The 19471-nt window shown below is 43.8% G+C and overlaps 1 protein-coding gene across 2 annotated transcripts in view; it reads left to right on the top strand.

Moving 5' to 3' along the window:
- The window catches only part of FANCC (FA complementation group C), a 306329-nt gene that overhangs the window by 51509 nt on the left and 235349 nt on the right, over nt 1-19471 (top strand). The window contains exon 4 of one of the 2 annotated variants that reach the window (XM_040355483.1): nt 8994-9085. In XM_040355483.1, the coding sequence (XP_040211417.1) occupies nt 8994-9085 (92 nt within the window). Of the gene's footprint in view, nt 1-8990; nt 9086-19471 lie in introns of both variants that reach the window. The other variant, XM_040355482.1, reaches the window with a different exon arrangement.

The raw sequence follows: 19471 nt of genomic DNA on the forward strand, positions 1-19471 counted from the left end.
TAGTAAAACGTATCAATAAAAGTACTTTTTTACTTATTTTGTGGATCATGTCTTTTCTTCTATTTAGCCACTAGATGTCCTTCTTTAATTCCTTATGGAAAATGTCCATAATAACATATAACTACATTTTTTTGGGGATATCATAACACCAAAATCTAGAAATTAAGTATGATATATTTAGCATATTGATTATACTTAAGTTTTAATTATAGGTAAATTATAGATGTAGGATGGCAGCAGTGCATAAAAAGGTGTAAACGTGTTGCTGATGTTGGGAGGGACTTTCTGTGACACGTCACTTCCGGTGTTTGGAGCGCAGGTGGAACGCAAACTGACATTTTTTGTTTTTTTCCAATGCCTGAGTATTTGTAATTGATGTAAGTGCAATTTTAATCCTTTATTCATTAAACTGAATGTAGTATACTATAAGAGGCTCCTCTATCTTTTTCTTTATGCCACTGGGATATATGTAGAGTCTCTTATAGGTGCAGGAGCACCAATAAGTGTATGCTGGTATGTATACATTTGTACAAATGTATGGGAATCTATGTTGGATGGAACAGGGAGCTGAACTCCATGGCCTGGCATGACAGATTGCAAGTTGGAGACATATAATAAGCGCTTTGTGACTTCCTTTGAGCAAAAGCGGTCATAAATCTCTGGTGAGTGTGTTGTTTACTTATTTGGTGAAGACACGATATGCAGGTGTCACCTTTTGTCAAGATTGTGCTCTGAGCACCTTAATTGGACTATTTTTTGGACATTTTAGTTATATTTATGTTTTGATGACACTACTTTTCTGCGAAGTGTGCTAGAGCATGGTGCATCTCTTTTGGTTGCTTGATCTTTAGACTTAACCTTAGTCTTATGATGCTCTCAACCCAGGGTTTGACAAATTTGCTTGGAATCTAGGAGCCAGCTAAAAAAGTTAGGAGCCAGAAAACGCACCCCATTCCGCCGAGCTCGCGCGCAGAAGCGAACACATACGTGAGTAGCACCCGCATATGTAAACGGTATTCAAACCACACAAGTGAGGTATCGCCGCGATCGTTGGAGTGAGAGCAATAATTCTAGCCCTAGACCCCCTCTGTAACTCAAAACATGCAACCTGTAGATTTTTTTAAACGTCGCCTATAGAGATTTTGAAGGGTAAAAGTTTGTCGCCATTCCACGAGCGGACGCAATTTTGATGCGTGACATGTTGGGTATCAATTTACTCTGCGTAACATTATCTTAAAAAAAAAAAAAATTGGGATAACTTTATTGTTGCCTTATTTTTTTATTTAAAAAAGTGTATTTTTTTCCCAAAAAAGTGCGCTTGTAAGACCACTGCCCAAATACGGCGTGACAGAAAGTATTGCAACAATCGCCATTTTATTCTCTAGGGTGTTAGAATAAAAAATATATATAATGTTTGGGGGTTCTAATTAGAGGGAAGGAGATGGCAGTGAAAATTAGTGAAAAATTACATATTACAATTGCTGTTTAACATGTAATGCCAACGGCCACCACCAGATGGTGCCAGCTCACAGAAGGTCACAGCTCACAGAAGGAAGAGCTTGGGACTTCACAAGGCCGCAAAGCCGCGGCCTCAATTACCGGCCGTCGCGGGCCCGCCGGGGTAGGTGGGGGCACACAAAGACACAGGATCCTGTGCCTCCGTGCGCCCCCACCTCTCCCGACGCGCGATCGCGGTGGGCCCGCGGCAGCCGGTAATTGAGCCCGCGGCCTCAATTACCGGCGGGTGCGGGCGCCAGGTCACAATTTCTTGTCGTAATTGCGACCTGGCGCCCGGAGATTGTCGACCCCTGTCTCAACCCATATATTTTTAGAATTTATTTTATCATATTTGAATACATTTATATTTGTTACTTCTCCACATTCACTTTTTTTGGTTTATATTGTGTGGGTTTATTTCTTAATTTAATAAAATATTGAGTTTGCGCAGGCTTGGGGATATTGTATTGAGTTGGGGCTGAGAAGAATGTGTGAAGAGATGTGGGCGCAGAGTAAAATGTGGCTGTGGTAGAAAACAATGTGGTAGTTAATTGGGAGAAGAAATGTCCCTTGTGCTGTTTTGTTTGTGTATACTTAGGCTTTAAAATGTAATTTAATGACAGATGCTGAACATAATGTGTGATTTGGTAATATCGCTTGATGCCCCCTGTGACTAAAATGTGCCCATACCTGCTGAATTCCTCTTTTTGTAGAAAAATGCTTCATGTTTGTGTAAGATATTTATAATGATAAAAGGTTGGGAAACAGAAAAGGTACCCACTGATGGACACTCCAAACTCCAGTGTGCAGCAAAGACTTACTGTGTTCAACAATACTTTAACCAAGGTATCCACTATAAAATTGACAATTTTCTTTCCTGTACTCAGCACAGATATAGAAGTAAATTAAGTTATTGTTTTAACAGCAGTGTTTTCTGGCAATTTCCATTTGCTTTCTATAGTAGTTGTATCCTTTAAGGCAGATGGTTCATTTCTGTGCGTCACCCTTTACATCATCTCAGTACAATTTTTACACAGTGTCAGTCTATAACCACTTTCCTGGTGTCTCAAACAGCTGGAATTTATCTTTTTTTTTTTCTTAAGAAAATAGATTAGTGTAAACACTTGTGCTCTTATTTCTTCTTTATATTCCTTAGAACCTTTAACTCTCCACTCACTCCGCTTCCTCGGTTTACCTTACAAAACTCTTACTATGGTTTCTGCTGTATTATGCTGAGATTGCATTTTGTGTGTGGGAAGCAGAGAATGTAGCTAAAAGTGATTTTACTACTGTGGTATAGTGGTTGAGTTATGTTCTCTTTGTGACGCAGGAAATCATAATTGTATTGTTTTAAATGTCTGCCTTTAACTGTTATGAAGATTTTTTTTTTTCTACATTAAAATGTTGTATCTGACCAGGTTAAACAGCCAATAGAATTATTTTGAAAGGGAAGTGTGATAATTACAGCTCTATTCTACCTCCGCCAAAGAGAAGATGTGAGGTTCATATCTTTTTTTTTTTTTTTTTTTTTTTTTTTTTATATGCCCAAAGCAGCCGAGTGCATCTAGGCATCAACAAATGGAAACTAATATCTGATGAAGCCCTACAACCCTCATTCATCTGCAGTAGTGGTGCCAGCAGGAGGGCAGTGCAGGCCTACAGGCTTGCTGGACGTTTATGGCATGAGGCTGCTTTACATCAGCATTAACATACTAAAGTACCTGATGAAACCATGGAGATCAATTAAAAGACACCATATTAATAGTTATGGCCAAGCGATTTCTGTCCCTGTTACAGGAATAGGCTGCTAATGGTAAAGACAATGAATGAAATACAAGACAGGCAGCATTACAGGAAATTGTATCCCTGCAATTAGTTTGGTTAATAGTTATACAGTACTACACTGGTAACATCTAATCTCAATGATCATCAGATTTTGTGGCATGGATAGAAAATTAATATGTTCCTAATCAATGTAAAATGTATTTTCATAATTTTACAGAAGGCAAACACTAAATACTTTTCATCCCAACAGCTGTTTATGGGCTACCTCATTTTGCACTTCCTTTGTGTATATTGGCATGAAAATGTACTATTATGGTGAGGTTTAAGACTGTTTTATTAAAACTGATTTTTTTTAATTTTAGAAACTCAGGCCTTTTATAATGCAAAAATCAAATGCCTGGACAGTTTGACTTTTATGTTTTCTGTATTATTGGACATTTGATATGTGTTCTTAGTGTACAGAGCTCTGGGATTTACTGATGGTTTCTTTATAGAAATATGTTTTTGGTAGGGATGCGTCCTACAGTTATAATGCTTGTTGAAGTTGCCCCTAGGCAGTGTAAGTCAATATGTCCTTTAAGCACACTTTGGTCTAAATTAAAACCTCTATATAAGCTGCAATGAGGGAGCTATTAAAACTCTGTCTATGACTCTGCATTTATACTTTTTGGTTTCATGGCTCCAATAGAACTGCAGGTATGCAAATAAGCAGCTCTCTTACTTCTGACATTCTGATGGTTGGGTTTGTGCTGTCCTGACCAAATATTAGGATTGCTGGCAACAGCTTAGTATGCACAATGAGAAGCTGACAGTGTTTAAAAAATGGTAGGATCGATCATTGTAGATTGTTATTACTACTTTATTTTATTATTACAACAATTGCATAAGAGCCGGTTCACACAGGGGCAACACGCCTTTCAGCACGACTTTGGGAGGCAACTTGAACACGACTTGAGTATGAATCACAACGCTACCCACAAGTCGCCTCCAGGAGGGGAAACTCAATGCCAAATTTTAAATAAAAAACGGCATGGGTTCCCCCTCTAGGAGCATACCAGGCCCTTAGGTCTGGTATGGATTTCAAGGGAAACCCCCTACACTGAAAAAACGGCGTGGGGTTCCCCCAAAATCCATACCAGACCCTTATCCGAGCACGCAGACCAACCGGTCAGGAAAGGGGGTGGGGACGGGCGAGCGCCCCCCCCCTCCTGAGCCATGCCAGGCGGCATGCCTTCAACATGCCAGGGGTGTATTGGGGCAGGGGGCGCCCTGTGGCCCCACACCCAAAAGCACCTTGTCCTCACCATAATAGTACATTTTCATGCCAATATACACAAAGGAAGTGCAAAATGAGGTAGCCCATAAATGAGGTGCCTGGACTAACACACATCTCAGCCTCTTGGCAAGCCGCCCCTCCACAGCTCAGCGCTCCAGTGATTGTGGAGGAACAGAGTGGAGAGCTGCTGATTGACAGTCAGCAGCTCTCTGTTCGGGGAGCTGTGAGAACCAAGCCATCTGCAATGTTCGAACGCTCAGTTTCAGTGTAGAGGCGCAGAGGGACAGATGCAGCATCAGACCGATGCTGCATCCATCTAGGTAAGTATAATGGGAAAAAAAAAACTCAAACCCATACTTCTCTTTTAAACAATAGAAAAAAGATTTCATCAAGTGAGTTCTAAACTAGTAAGACAAAAAAAAAAGTTTACCAAACATCTAGTTCGTTGGAAGTTATGCCGCGTACACACGATCATTTTTCAGCATGAAAAAAATGTCCTTTTTCAGCATGTCTAAAAAACAAAGTGTCAGCACAAAACTCTGGGGACACAGACTCAAAGTGTTAGTAAAAGACGATTTGCGCTTTTTTTCTCTGTTACAGCGTGATGAATGTGCTTACTCCATTATGAACATTAGTTTTACCAGAACGAGTGCTCCCGTCTCATAACTTGCTTCTGAGCATGTGCGGGTTTTTTCGTCGTTTTAGCCCACACACGATCATTTTTTACAACCCGAAAAACGTCATAGTTTAAAACGACATTAAAAAATGCAGCATGTTCGAATTTTTTTTTTGTCGTTTTTCAGAATGTGTGGTAGGTAGGGGGCGCTGGTACAAAAAATCTAATCGATCAGTGATAGCAATTACAAAATTCATGTGATATCAATTAAAAAATAAACAAACAACTATCAATCAAAACTAAATAGCAAAGACCCAGTTGGATCAATAGTGAAAGAAAAAGATTCACAAAAGAACCTCTATTAAAAGAGTGATGTGCTCCCAAAACCTTAAATCAAGAAGAAAATAAATTCTTTAGTGATAATAATAATGTCCATAAATTTCTGTAGTAGTAGTGAGCCACTTAAAAATAACGGAGTGAATCTTGCAATGGACCAGAAGATAAACATGCAATCTTCTCATGAACTGCAGTGCTTCAAAATCCTTCCACCAATTCCGCAAAACGACACCCAAAAGTGTAAATAATATATGCGCTTACCACAGCGCTTTGACTCCTTTAGCTAAAAAGAGAGTCAAACACGCTTGTGCAGTTGTGAATGTCTGCAAACATATAATGCGTCCTCCAGTGGTTGACACAGGCAAATCTTCTCCCAGTAATCTCAGGAATGGAATAAAAAACAGAAAAACTCCATAGTGCAACCGGTTTTTAATAAAAAGTAGAGAAGATTTGCCTGTGTCAACCACTGGAGGACGCATTATATGTTTGCAGACATTCACAACTGCACAAGCGTGTTTGACTCTCTTTTTAGCTAAAGGAGTCAAAGCGCTGTGGTAAGCGCATATATTATTTACACTTTTGGGTGTCGTTTTGCGGAATTGGTGGAAGGATTTTGAAGCACTGCAGTTCATGAGAAGATTGCATGTTTATCTTCTGGTCCATTGCAAGATTCACTCCGTTATTTTTAAGTGGCTCACTACTACTACAGAAATTTATGGACATTATTATTATCACTAAAGAATTTATTTTCTTCTTGATTTAAGGTTTTGGGAGCACATCACTCTTTTAATAGAGGTTCTTTTGTGAATCTTTTTCTTTCACTATTGATCCAACTGGGTCTTTGCTATTTAGTTTTGATTGATAGTTGTTTGTTTATTTTTTAATGGATATCACATGAATTTTGTAATTGCTATCACTGATCGATTAGATTTTTTGTACCAGCGCCCCCTACCTACCACACATTCACTAAAATCTAATGAGGTATTGTCCTCTTATATTTTTAGGGGAGCAGCTTTCCATTATATATTTTTTAATTTATTATAATAAGTTAAGTTTATATGTTCCACACATTTTTTGGCGCGAAAATCAATCCTCAATCGTTTTTCAGAACCTGAAAAATTATGTGAAGCCCACACACGATCATTTTAAATGACGTTTTTGAAAAAGTACGTTTTTTTCATGCTGAAAAATGATCGTGTGTACGTGGCATTAAAGGAATAAAAATACCTGACATCGAGTCAAACAAAAAGAAAAAAGTCAGTCCTCAGGAGTTGAGTAGGAGAAGAAAAACAACCACGTTTTGATTTCCCCTGGCAAATTTTATTGTATTTCCTTCAGCACCAGCTGGTTTTTGCAGGGAACGGGAACCATTTGACTTTGTGTGTTGCTTTGGTTGAGAGGGCATTCTAGAAGCTTGATGTTTTGTAGAGAAGAATGGAGTTCTTCAGCAGAACGGCAGACATATTTAGATCCTTGATAAGTGAAGCAAATTGAAAATGGAAAGCCCCATTAATAGGTAATTTGGTGTCACTGTAAAACTTGAAGAAGTGGCTTCAAAGCCTGACGCTTACAGATGGTGAGCTAAGAGAGATCGAAAAAAAATTGATCGCTATGTCCTTGGAAAATCTGTGAATCTTTTGCTCTAGCTGCAGCTAGAAGTTGGTCCTTGGAATGGAAATAGTGAAATGTGGCGAAAATATCACACGGTGGTCCATCAGCTATGCAAGGTGTGAGGGCTCTATGAACCCTGTCCATCTGCATTCATTTGTCTAATAAAGAAGGCTGTAGTTCTTGAAATAGGGATAGTATAGTGGCTTGCAAATCAGTGGCAGACTCAGGTATTCCACATATATGGATAATGGAACACCGGGCCCTATTTTCGTAATCTTCTAAATGAGATTGAATGACTAAGTTTTCCTCTTTTGAGGAATAAGCCTAGGTGTTAATTTCAAGTACATCAACCATCAGTTCAAGATTTGCAGTGCATTGGCCCAGTTCTCTGATTTGCCTAGTCAGACTGTCTGGAATATGATCTGAGGTCTGTTTAGGGCTTTGTTAAGCATTTTTTCAGATTTGCTTCAGAACAGAACAATGAACAGGGTCTGTAAAGGATGTAAATTGTGAAGTTTGTATAGATAAATCCGAGTCATATTCACCCTGTGTTTGCACAGATGCCTTATAGCTCTGAGGGTTTCACTGTGTGTGAGGTACCAGGGGAAGGGGATGAAGCTAGTGCCATTCTGACCGAAGCCTGAGGTCGCACTTTTTTGGCTTCATTTTCAGGCGAGAACTCCCAAGAATTATTACATTAAAGGCGGGATTTATTAGCAGACTAGAGTAACAATATTTTCTGGGTGATGCTGAGCCGGGACGCATGTCTGCTCAGTCAGCCTCTGCCCATGACCCCTCCAATGGCATTATTTTTAATGTTCTCCTGCCCTACAGCATTTTTCACCAGGATCTAAGGCTTTTGCATTTGCAGTAAAAAGCATATTATAGGTTCTGTTAAGCCTCGTACACGGTGAGTAAACCGAGCGTGTGTACAAGGCTTTCAGGTTTCTCGACAGGAAATCTGGTCAGAATCTCGATGAGAAAAATAGAGATCCTGCTCTCTATTTTCTCGTCAGGATTCTTGTCGGCCTGTTTCCCGACGAGAAACCCGAGCGTCTGTATACTTACCTGTCGCCGTGGAAACCCGCGCATGTTCGAAATGACTTTGACACATGCGCGGTAGCTTCCACGGCATAGGTAGGGTGAAGCAAGATGGCGGCGACAGCATCGAATGTGACAAGCGCATGCTCGTCGTATGCAATGACGTCACCGCGCTCATGCCTTTCAAAAGAACCGCGGCTCTTTTGAAAGGAGCGTGTGTACATTCGGGCGGCAAGAGATTCTTGCCAAGAATCTCGTCAGGAAAAACTAAGTTTTTTTTTCCTGACGAGATTCTGGCCCGTGTGTTCGGCTTAACAGGTATATATACCTGATGGAGTACTTTTTAACATGTTTGGCGATTCTCCTGCTGACTAAATTTCTTATGTAAGTGTAACATTTTAAGAAATGAAAAATAATGTGTAAATATATTATTAAAATTGGGAAAGAAAGGTGGACATCATAATGGCATTCTTGCACAGAAGTTATGGCGAGTTATGTCTTTCAAAAAGCCTTCCTTGTTCCTTGCTTCCCTCCTTGCTTGCCCTTTGAGTACCCACTATAACTATTGCTACATTGTTTGTATTTGTTTTGTGTGGAGCATCAAGGCATTTATCTTGGCTGCTGTACTAATACTACCTTCCTTTGCCAGTTATATTGTTATTCTTGTGGTTAATGTGATTATTGCAGCAGTTTGATATAGCTGATTTATCTATTTATTCACATGAGCACAAAGCTACGCAAATAAAAACATTTTCAAGTTACATTTACATACTTCTTGTGCTACAACAGCTTTTTTATAATTTCATTTTGTTTTTGCTTATCTTTTAGCAGGCACCCGCAAGATTTTGATGTGTTGCTTGGCCCATTTATACAGCAGTGAACCTCAGAATGCAATAGAAATTAAAGCTAACAGCTGTATCAAGGTAAAAGTACTCCACCTGCAGGTCCATTGTTATATTGCTTTATGCTATAGCACTGCGTTATTTATGAATTAGTATGTTTGTAACATGTCTTCATCATGAAGTTAAACAAATCTGGCTAGTCCACATGACTTGATTAAAGTAAAATATGCCATTGTGTTAAAAGGCTCAGACACAAGTTTGTCTTAAGCACCTCTTATTCCCCTTAAAGTGTCAGATACAATTTTAGTGTAAGTTCATGGTTGCTAAAGGATTAGAAAATGCAAACGATATAAAGGTCACTGAGCCGGCCAGCTTTAAGCAGTTCTGCTCCGCCGTAACCCTCATGTTCATGGCAATAAAAAAGTTAAAGAGCATACGTGTAAAATAACCTCAGAAGGCGTAATCAAGTTGTTTTTACCATTGGTTTTAATTGCAGGGCATACTCCTCAGGCCTCGTACACACGACCGAACATGTCTGCTGAAACTGGTCCGCGGACCAGTTTCCGCGGACATGTCCGACCGTGTGTAGGGCCTAGCGGACCGGATTTCTGGCCGAGCGGACAGGTTTCCAGCGGACAAAAGTTTCTTAGCATGCTAAGAAACATGTCCGCTGGAAAGCTGTTCGTCGGACATGTCCGATGGTCAGTACGACTCATCGGACATGTCCGCTGGCCTGAAATCCCGTGCATGCGTCAAAGTGATTCGACGCATGCGTGGAAGCATTGAACGTCCGGGTTCGCGCACGTCGCCGCGTCATCGTCGCCGCTACGTCGCCGCCACGTCACCACGTTTTCTGTCCGCGGGGAATTTGGTCTGATGGTGTGTACACACATCAGACCAAATTCTGCCAGCAGACATGTCCGATGAAAACGGTCCGCGGACCGTTTTCATCGGACATGTCGGGTCGTGTGTACGAAGCCTTAGTTCTTTAATACCTGTCTATATATTCTATCATTTATGTTTCTTAAAAAAAGTCTGCTTAATTTACACAGTATATAAACCTACCAGCAGGCTTTCAATGTTTTGTTGAGCGATATTTTCTATAAGTGATTTACTACACAATCCTTAGTCCGTTCAATTCCTGTGCAATTAAGGGGCTTTAATTTCTTTTAGATTAATCATTAATTATGAATGGAAAGAAATTTGCACATGATTTCTCCATCAACACAGACAGTGTTTACAGGGAAATCCCTACTGCCGAGCAATTGTCTGCTCCCGTCAGGGGGGTGGGGGCGGGTCGTGAAAGCCGTCCCCCCTGGGAGAAGACAGTGATTATTGCAATTGAATCTGGCAGGCTGGTTGTACCCAAGTTGATTGATCAATCAACTTGGTATATTCTGCCTGCCCACACATGGTTTAAATCTCGGGTGGTTCCTGCTGGACCAGCTGAGATTTGAACTGTCTATGGGTGCCCTAGAGCAGTGGTCTCCAAACTGCGGCCCGGGGGCCAGAAGTGGCCCTTTGCTTGCTTTTATCAGGCCCTTGGGGCACTATGTCATCCACTAATACCAACATTGAGGCAGAATTCATCCAACTGACATCAATGATGGGGCACAACTCCTCCCACCAACAATGGAGCACAATTCCTCCCAATGATGGAGCACAATCCTTCCCAAAGATGGCGCATTGTTTATTCCCACTGACGTTGGGACCTTTAAGTTTTCTACTCCCAATGGCCACAGTCCGGCCCCCCAAAGTCCGAGAGACAGTAAACTGGCCCCCTGTTCAGAAAGTTTGGAGACCCCTGCCCTAGAGTATTGATGCAGGGTAACTTGCATTTAGATTCAACAATCCAAGCTAGGATTGAATCTGATTGGTGGCTGTGTTTGGGAATACTTTTCTTGCATTGAAAGCAGGTCAGCAATACAGTGTCCCAGATTAACGAAAGTTCATGGGTTGGACTGGTGCTCTACATCATTATGTCAGCATTCTGATAGATAATATAAAGGTAAAGCCTTTGTTTTAATTTCTGTCTAGACCCCTGTGGGGACACAGACTCAAATTGTTGTGTGAAGGAGGGTTCAAGTGAGTGAAAAATCTCACTTACGCAGCCTTTTCCCTACTTTATGCAGAACTAATAAAAACAGTTATAACACAAATGTACATTTAAGTCTTTCGGGTGAAATTTTTATAGCTTTGTACGCTGAAAATGTAGGTAGTGTCTAGGTCAGCCATTCCCAACCAGGGTTTTGTGGAACCATTTAATGGTGCCTGCATAATTCTGGGGACAACACCACTTGGCTAGCTAGAGGCATGACACTGGTTATCGTTTTTATCTGTCTGTAAGGGTGTCATTTTTCCCATTGACCCTCAAATATATTGCTCGTTTCAGAGGTGCTCCAAGGCCTCATAATTATTTCAAGGGTTCCTCTAGGGCAGGGGTCCTCAAACTTTGTAAACAGTGGGCCGGTTCACTGTCCCTCAGACCGTTAGAGGGCCGGACTATAAAAAAACTATGAACAATTTCCTATGCACACTGCACATATGTTATTTTGGGGTTAAAAAACTAAATGGGAACAAATACAATATTTAAAATTAAGAACAAGTAAAGTTAAAGTTAAACCAACAAACTTACCAATATTTCAATGGGAACTATGGGCCTGCTTTTGGCTAATGAGATGGTCAATGTCCGGTTCCATATTTGTCACTGCTAGTCGAAACAAGTAATGCATTTCAAATTCAAGCCATCATTTCAAGCCCCCCCCCCCTCACCATTGCAAGCCCCTCACGATCATTGCAACCCTCCCTCTTCATCATTAAGCCCCTCATTGCAAGCCCCCCTTCACAATCATTAATTGCAAACCGATCATGATCATTGCAAGCCCCCCCACCTCACCATCATCACCATCCCCTCATTGCAAGCCCCCCCCCCTCGCCATCATCATTGTAAGCCCCTCATTGCAAGCCCCCCTCCCTCACAATCATTAATTGCAAGCCGATCAAGATCATTGCAAGCCCCCCCATCATCATTACATAATCATCAGCCCCTCATTGCAAGCCCCCCTAACCATCATCCGCCCCTCATTGCAACCCCCCCTCACCATTGCAGGCCCCTCATTGCAAGCCCCCCCACCTTCATCGATACATCATCAGCCCCTAATTGCAAGCCCCCCCCCCCCCCACCATCATCATCATCATCATTACATCATCATTTTATCATCATCAGCCCCCCCCACCATCATCATCATCATTTTATCATCATCAGCCCCCCCCCCATCATCATCATCATCATCATCATCATTTCATCATCACCAGCCCCCCACCACCATCATCATCATTACATCATCATCAGCCCCCCCTCACCATCGCAAGCCCCCCCCTCCCTCCCTCACCTCACCATTGTAAGCCCCTCACAGCCTTACTCCTTACTGTGCCAAACTACTGTCACGGTCCTGCTGTGTCACAAAGCTCAAAGTGTTGGTAACAGTTCTGGTGCACTATGATAAATGTCCCGCCCTCCTCCTCCTAGACCAGCTCGTGTGATAGACAGAACTCTGGCTCTATCACACAAGCTAGTCTAGGAGGAGGAGGACGGGACATTTATCATAGCACGCCAGAACTGTTAACACTGTGATCTCTGTGACACAGCGGGATTGCTGTGTTACAACCTGCCGTGTAACCGGCGTTGCTTGTCAGGGTGTGGTGGGCCGGTTAAAAGTCCTCCATGGGCCGCATTTAATCCCCATATCCACCAGGAAGCACCTTGCACTGTTTAGCTCCACTCTGCTGGTATAGTCACACCCCCACCCTCCTCCCCCGGTTATCCACAAGTCAGGATCAATAACAGATTATTTAAAATGATTCTTTAAAGAAAAACTTCTGGTTGCAAACCTGTAATGGAAGCAACTACTCCTTGACTCAAGAGCTGCAAAACTGTTTCACAGCAGTGAAAACTGACTTTAACCACATTCACAGTGAGTTAATTAGTGTCTTATAGTTTGTGGCCTGCATTTAAGGAATGACAGCTTCCAAACAAATTTTCTTTGGAATCCTGGGGCTGCTTTAAGCTGAGGTGAGGCTGGAGTGCTCCCCTTCCTCTTTCGCTCCTCCTCTTGTGTATCACACACACAGCGGGCATCTCCCGCTGTGTGTCACAGAGCTAAGTCTGTGTTCAGCAGCGCTGTAACAAGGTCCCGCCCCCATAGACCGGCTTGTGTGATAGTAGATGGAACACTGATTGAATCAGTGTTCCGCCTATCACAGGAGCCGGTCTAGGGGGCGGGACCTTGTTACAGTGCCTTCGAACACAGACCCAGCTCCGTGACACACAGCGGGAGATGCCCGATGTGTGTGTGATCCATCATCCATGGCGAGTCTGTATTGATGATGGGCACAGTGAGCTGCATTTATGGGCACAGGGCGGCTGTATTTATGGGCACAGTAAGCTGCATCCATGGGCAGTGAGGCTGCATTCACGGGGACATTGAGCTGCATTAATGGGCAGTGAGGCTGCATTTATGGGCACAGTGTGCAATGGAACCCTGTGCAGTGTTTTTGCTGACCGAGGTGCTTTCCTGCAGGGTGCTATGTAGGTCCAGAGGAGTGGACCCCACATTAAGGGGGACCCAGTCCCTGAAGGTCTTTTATGACAAAGCTTGGGTAAAGATTGGACTGTTATGTTCAGAGTCCTGCAGCGGGAATGATAAGTCCTGCATTTTTGCAGTTTCTCTTAAAAAAAAAAGAGAGAGAAATCTGACTGCCTGTCTGTTTTCCGAGTCAGTGTACTGTTTAATCATGCTGGGCACTTCTTAGTCATGTGGGCTGCTGTTTTTCCTCCAGCCACTAGAGGGCCCAGGCTCGCTCAGTATGGCCTATTTTTATATAGGCAGGAAATGGAAGGGTGGCCATGTTAACCACTTGCCGACTACCTAACGCACATATATGTCAGCAGAATGGCATGGGTAGCAAAGCAACGTACAGGTACGTTGCTTTGAATCTGCCGAATTTCACATCCTTACCGCTCTTACAGTAAAGAACCCTCTACGCAGTTTAAGGTTAAACCGATTTGCTTCCAATTTTAGTTAATGGCCATGTGTCTTTTTATATTCCCTTTCGCAGAAAAGTTTTATCCCTGTTGTGGGGTCACCAGTATGGTATCTGTACATTGAAATCATATTCCCTCTCAAGCGTCTCTTCTTCAGAGAGAATAAGTTCAGTGCTCGTAACCTTTCTTCATAACTAAGGTCCCAGATCCAGCACATCCTTCCTGAGAACTGGTACCCAGAATTGGATGGCATAATCCCAGTGTGGCCGGACCAGAGTCTTGTAGAGTGGGAGAATTATTGCTTTATCTTTGAAGTTGATCCCCTTTTTAATGAATGCCAATATTTTGTTTGCTGTGCTTGCAGCAGCTTGGCATTGCATGCCAAGCTGCTGCAAGCCCATCATCTACTAGGACCCCCAGGTCCTTCTCCATCCTAGATTCCCCCAGAGGTCCTGCCCCTCGTGAGTATATTGCATTCATATTTTTGCCATCCAAATGCATTATTTAAAAATTTTCTACAATAAACTAATTTGCCATGTAGTTGCCCACCCCATTATATTGTTCAGATCTTCTTGTAAGGTTTCAACATCCTGCGGAGAAATTATTGCCCTGCTTAGCTTTGTATCATCCATAAATTCTGAGATTGAGCTGTTTATCCCATCCTCCACATCGTTTATGATTAAATTAAGTAGGATTTGTCCCAGGACAAAACCCTGGGGGACCCCGCTTTCCACACCGGCCATTTCGAGTACTCCTCATTTATCACTACCCTCTGAACTCACCCCTGTAGTCATATTTCAATCCATATACTCGCCCTATGGTCCATGCCTACAGACCTTAGCTTGTACAGTAAACGTTTATGGGGAACTGTATGAAATGCCTTTGCAAAATCCACATACACCATGTCTACGGCCTTCCTTTATCTAGATGGCAGCCCACCTCATCATAGATTAGTTTGACAAGAACGATTCTTTATGAATCCATGCTAATTACTGCTGATGATACAGTTTTCACTACTAAAATCTTGTATATAGTCCCTTATCATTCCCTCCAAGAGCTTGCATACTATTGATGTTAGGCTAACTCGTCTATAATTCCCAGAGATGTATCTTGGCCCTTTTTTAAATATTGGTGTTACATTGGCTTTTCTCCAATCATCTGGTACTATTCCAGTCAGTAGACTGTTCGTAAAAAATTAGGAACAGTGGTCTGGCAATTACTTGACTGAGTTCCTTAAGGACCCTCGGGTACAAGCCATCTGGTCCCGGTGACTTATGTTAGTTTTTCAAGTCTATTTCTAATTCTATCCTCTGTAAGCCACGAGGGTGCTTCCTGTGACGTGCCATGAGGATAAACATTGCAGTTTTGGTTACTGAAGCCCCCCGTTTCCCTCATGAAGACTGAGGAGAAGAATAAATTCAATACCTTTGCCATCTCTCCATTATTGGTAACCAGATTCCCTTCATCATTCCTTATGGGACAAATATGATCTGACCTCAATTTCTTACAATTTATATACTTAAAGAATTTCTTGGGATTTTTTTTACTCTCCTCCGCTTTGTGCCTTTTTGTTTTAAATCTTAGTCGCCCTGATTGCACCCTTACATTTCTTTTTGCATTCTTTGTAAAGTTGGAATGCTGATGATGACCCCTCAGCCTTGTATTTTTTGAAGGCCTTCTCCTTTGCTTTTATATGCATTTTTACATTGGAGTTAAGCCACCCAGGACTTTTATTAGCGCCTTTAAATGTATTTCCCATTGGAATGCAGTGGCTAATACCCTTATTTAATATGCTCCTAAAGCAAATTGACTTGTGATCGCTATTTCCTAAATTGCCCCGTATTTCCACATCTGTGAAAAGGCCTGTATTGTTGGTAATCAGTATGTCTAGTAACTCTTGGTGTCTACATTTACCACCTGATCCATGAAATTGTCCTGTAAGACATTTAGGAAATGGCAACCTTTTAGATCAGGGGTCTCCAAAGTACCGGCCCGCGGACCGGTTCTAAATGGCCCGCAGGCAGGGCAGGGGGTGCCGCGGAAGTGGGGGAGTAGATTTTCTTCACATGCAGAGTAGCGCAGGAAGTGTCTGTAATAAGTTCACTAGTCTGTGATGTCACGCTGCGGCTTCTCCCCGCCCCCCAGCGGCCCCCCCTCTCTTCTCGTCCATCTCTATTTGCTTGTGATATCACCTGGGATGGACGAGAAGAGAGGAGGGCCGCCGGGGGGGCGGGGAGCAGCCGCAGCGTGACATGAGAGAGAAGTGAACTTATGACAGACGCTTCCTGCTTTACTCTGCATGTGAAGAAAACCACAAGTAAACGCTGACCTGTGCCCCATGTACTCTGTGCCCTCATGTGCCCCATGTACCCTCATGTGCCCTGATTGTACCCTCATGTACCCTGAGTGTGCCCTCATGTTCCCCATGTACCCTGAGTGTGCCCTCATGTTCCCCATGTACCCTGAGTGTGCCCTCATGTTCCCCATGTACCCTGAGTGTGCCCTCATGTTCCCCATGTACCCTGAATGTGCCCTCATGTTCCCCATGTACCCTGATGTGCCCCATGTACCCTGATGTGCCCCATGTACTCCGATTGTGCCCTGATTGTGCTCCATGTGCCCTGATGTGCCCCATGTACCCTGATGTAACCTGATGTGGCCCACGTGCTCTGATGTGCCCCATGTACCCTGATTGTGCTGTCATGTGCCCCATGTACCCTGATTGTGACATCATGTTCCCCATGTACCCTGATGTGCCCCATGTACCCTGAGTGTGCCCTGATGTGCCCCATGTGCCCTGATTGTGCCCCATGTGCCCTGATTGTGCTCCATGTGCCCTGATGTGCCCCATGTGCTCTGATGTGCCTGATGTGCCCAATGTACCCTGATGTGCCCAATGTACCCTGATTGTGCCCTCGTGCCTTAATGTGCCCCACGTACCCTGATGTGCCCTGATTGTGCCCCATGTACCCTGATGTGGCCCATGTGCTCTGATGTGCCCCATGTACCCTGATGTGCCCCATGTACCCTGATGTGCTGGGCTCTGTACCCTGATGTGCTGGGCTCTGTACCCTGATGTGCCATGTGCCCTGTCCTGATGTGTTGTGCCCTGATGTGGCATGTGCCTTGCCATGCCCTGTACCCTGATGTGGCCTGTTGTGCTGTGCTCTGATGTGCTGGGCTCTGTACCCTGATGTGCTGTGCTCTGTACCCTGATGTGCTGGGCTCTGTACCCTGATGTGCGCTGTGCCCTGTACCCTGATGTGTGCTGTGCCCTGTACCCTGATGTGCGCTGTGCCCTGTACCCTGATGTGCTCTGTGCCCTGTACCCTGATGTGCCCTGTACCCTGATGTGCGCTGTGCCCTTTACCCTGATGTGCTGGGCTCTGTGACCTGATGTGCTGTGCCCTGATGGTGAGTGGTCAGTGTGTAGTGTAGTGGTCAGTGGGGTGTGTAGTGGTCAGTGTGCAGTGTAGTGGTCATCGTGTAGTGGTCAGTGGTCAGTGTGTAGTGTTCAGTGGTCAGTGTGTAGTGTGCAGTGTAGTGGTCAGTGTGCAGTGTAGTGGTCGGTGTGTAGTGGTCAGTGTGTAGTGGTCAGTTTGTAGTGGTCAGTGTGTAGTGGTCAGTGTGTAGTGGTCAGTGTGCAGTGGTCAGTGTGCAGTGGTGTGGTCAGTGTGCAGTGGTCAGTGTGCAGTGGTCAGTGTGTAGTGGTCAGTGTGCAGTGTAGTGGTCAGGGTTAATAATGCATCCACTGACACCAGTGCTGGTGGTAATAATGCGTCCGCTCACACCAGTGCTGAGGGGTAATAATGCGTTCACTGACACCAGTACTGTTGTTTTTGGAGTTTGAAAGTTTGCATGCAGCCCAACATGGGATATGAAAACTCGTCTTGTGGCCCTCAGGTAATTTGAGTTTGAGACCCCTGTTTTAGATGAATGCGTGGTTCCTTCCACCCAGTCTAGGTCTGGATAATTAAAATCCCTCATTATTATAATGACACTTCCCATCCTTGCCGCTATCCAAATTATGATAGGAGGTCCGCCTCCCCCTGGTTAGGGGGCCTATAGCATATTCCCAGTATTACTTTGTCCTTGGTTCACAACATATGAAATTCCACAAGTGTTGCTTAAAGACATCTTGTATACAGCATGTGCAATACCAGTATTATTTTGAACACGTTTAAGAAACGGACAGAATTATATGTGGAACGGATATGCTAGGTCTAATCAATTTGAATAAAGCAGACTGTTTGCGTTTAGTTATTCCTTTGCTGTTTTTCTAATATTGTTTTCTCTTATCGTCCATGGAAGGACACCGCTCCTTAAATCTTGACAAGTGGGTTATGTTCCCTGTTTACAGGAGGGGACTAGGCAGCAACATGTTAAATAGTTAAATACATGTTACATTACCAGAGTTGAACAGCCCCGCCCAGGGGGCAGTTCCTCCAGACCTAACCCTCCTCACTGTAGCATGCAGCCTCAGTTTCGTTCTGCCTAGCAAGGAGAAGGACGTATGGCTCCCTTTGGGCCCAGCGCCTGAGGAGAAATTTTATTTTTATTTTGTTTTACTTTTTCTTGAAGAATCTTCTTTCAACTGTCGGCTGAGAAACAGGCTGGATAATATAGATCCTTGTAGTCTACTCAGTCCGACCAGCAAGCGTGGGCACACCTTTGCAAAGAGGCTAGGTCTGCCACGCCATACCCCATGACTCCTGGGGTGGCCAGTGAGCTTTGCTCCGAGGTCCACATATGACTGGGCTGTGGTTTTGTCTCGCTCACAGTGGACCGGGCCGACAGCTACCTCCATTTGGTTGTAGTTCTGTCAGGAATGCGTCAGTGAGTCCTCGCTTGGACGGGTAAGTACAGTCCCTCCTGCTTCGGTGGGTTGGTACGGCTGGGCATTCCTGGGGTTCGAGGGTCCTCTTCTCCTCCCTTCCCTGCTCCTTTTCCCTTGCTGCATTGCTAACATTGCCACTGTCAGGGGGCCTTCCTAAGGGGACTGTGTTATCTGGCCTGTGTTTTTTTCACTGTTAAAAAGCCCTGTGATGAGCACAGATGTTTATGATTACACTTCAGCGAGTAGTTAGACGCTGACTGATTGGTGACACCTGTAACGGTTTTGTTTTTTATGCTGTATTTGTGTCTTATCCTTAAATAATATGTGTGTATTATTTAGGGGCAACCCTCCCAGGCCGTCAAAGGCCCAGCTGGGGGACTAATCCATCTCTAGGTGCGTAAGCCGATCACGCCGGCACCCAAATCATGCCAATGTATGTAGCCTTCCCTCCCTGTCTCTAGGTGGGAGGGGCGGCTTGCAGGTTCACAATTCGGTGAAACCTCCCTGCTCTCCGACCAGTGGGTCTGCGAGGTGGTCTCTTCGGAGTACTAGATAGGGTTTCCTCCTATCCACAGAACAAAGTTCT

Source organism: Rana temporaria, chromosome 1, assembly GCF_905171775.1.
Source record: "Rana temporaria chromosome 1, aRanTem1.1, whole genome shotgun sequence".
Lineage (NCBI taxonomy): Eukaryota > Metazoa > Chordata > Amphibia > Anura > Ranidae > Rana > Rana temporaria.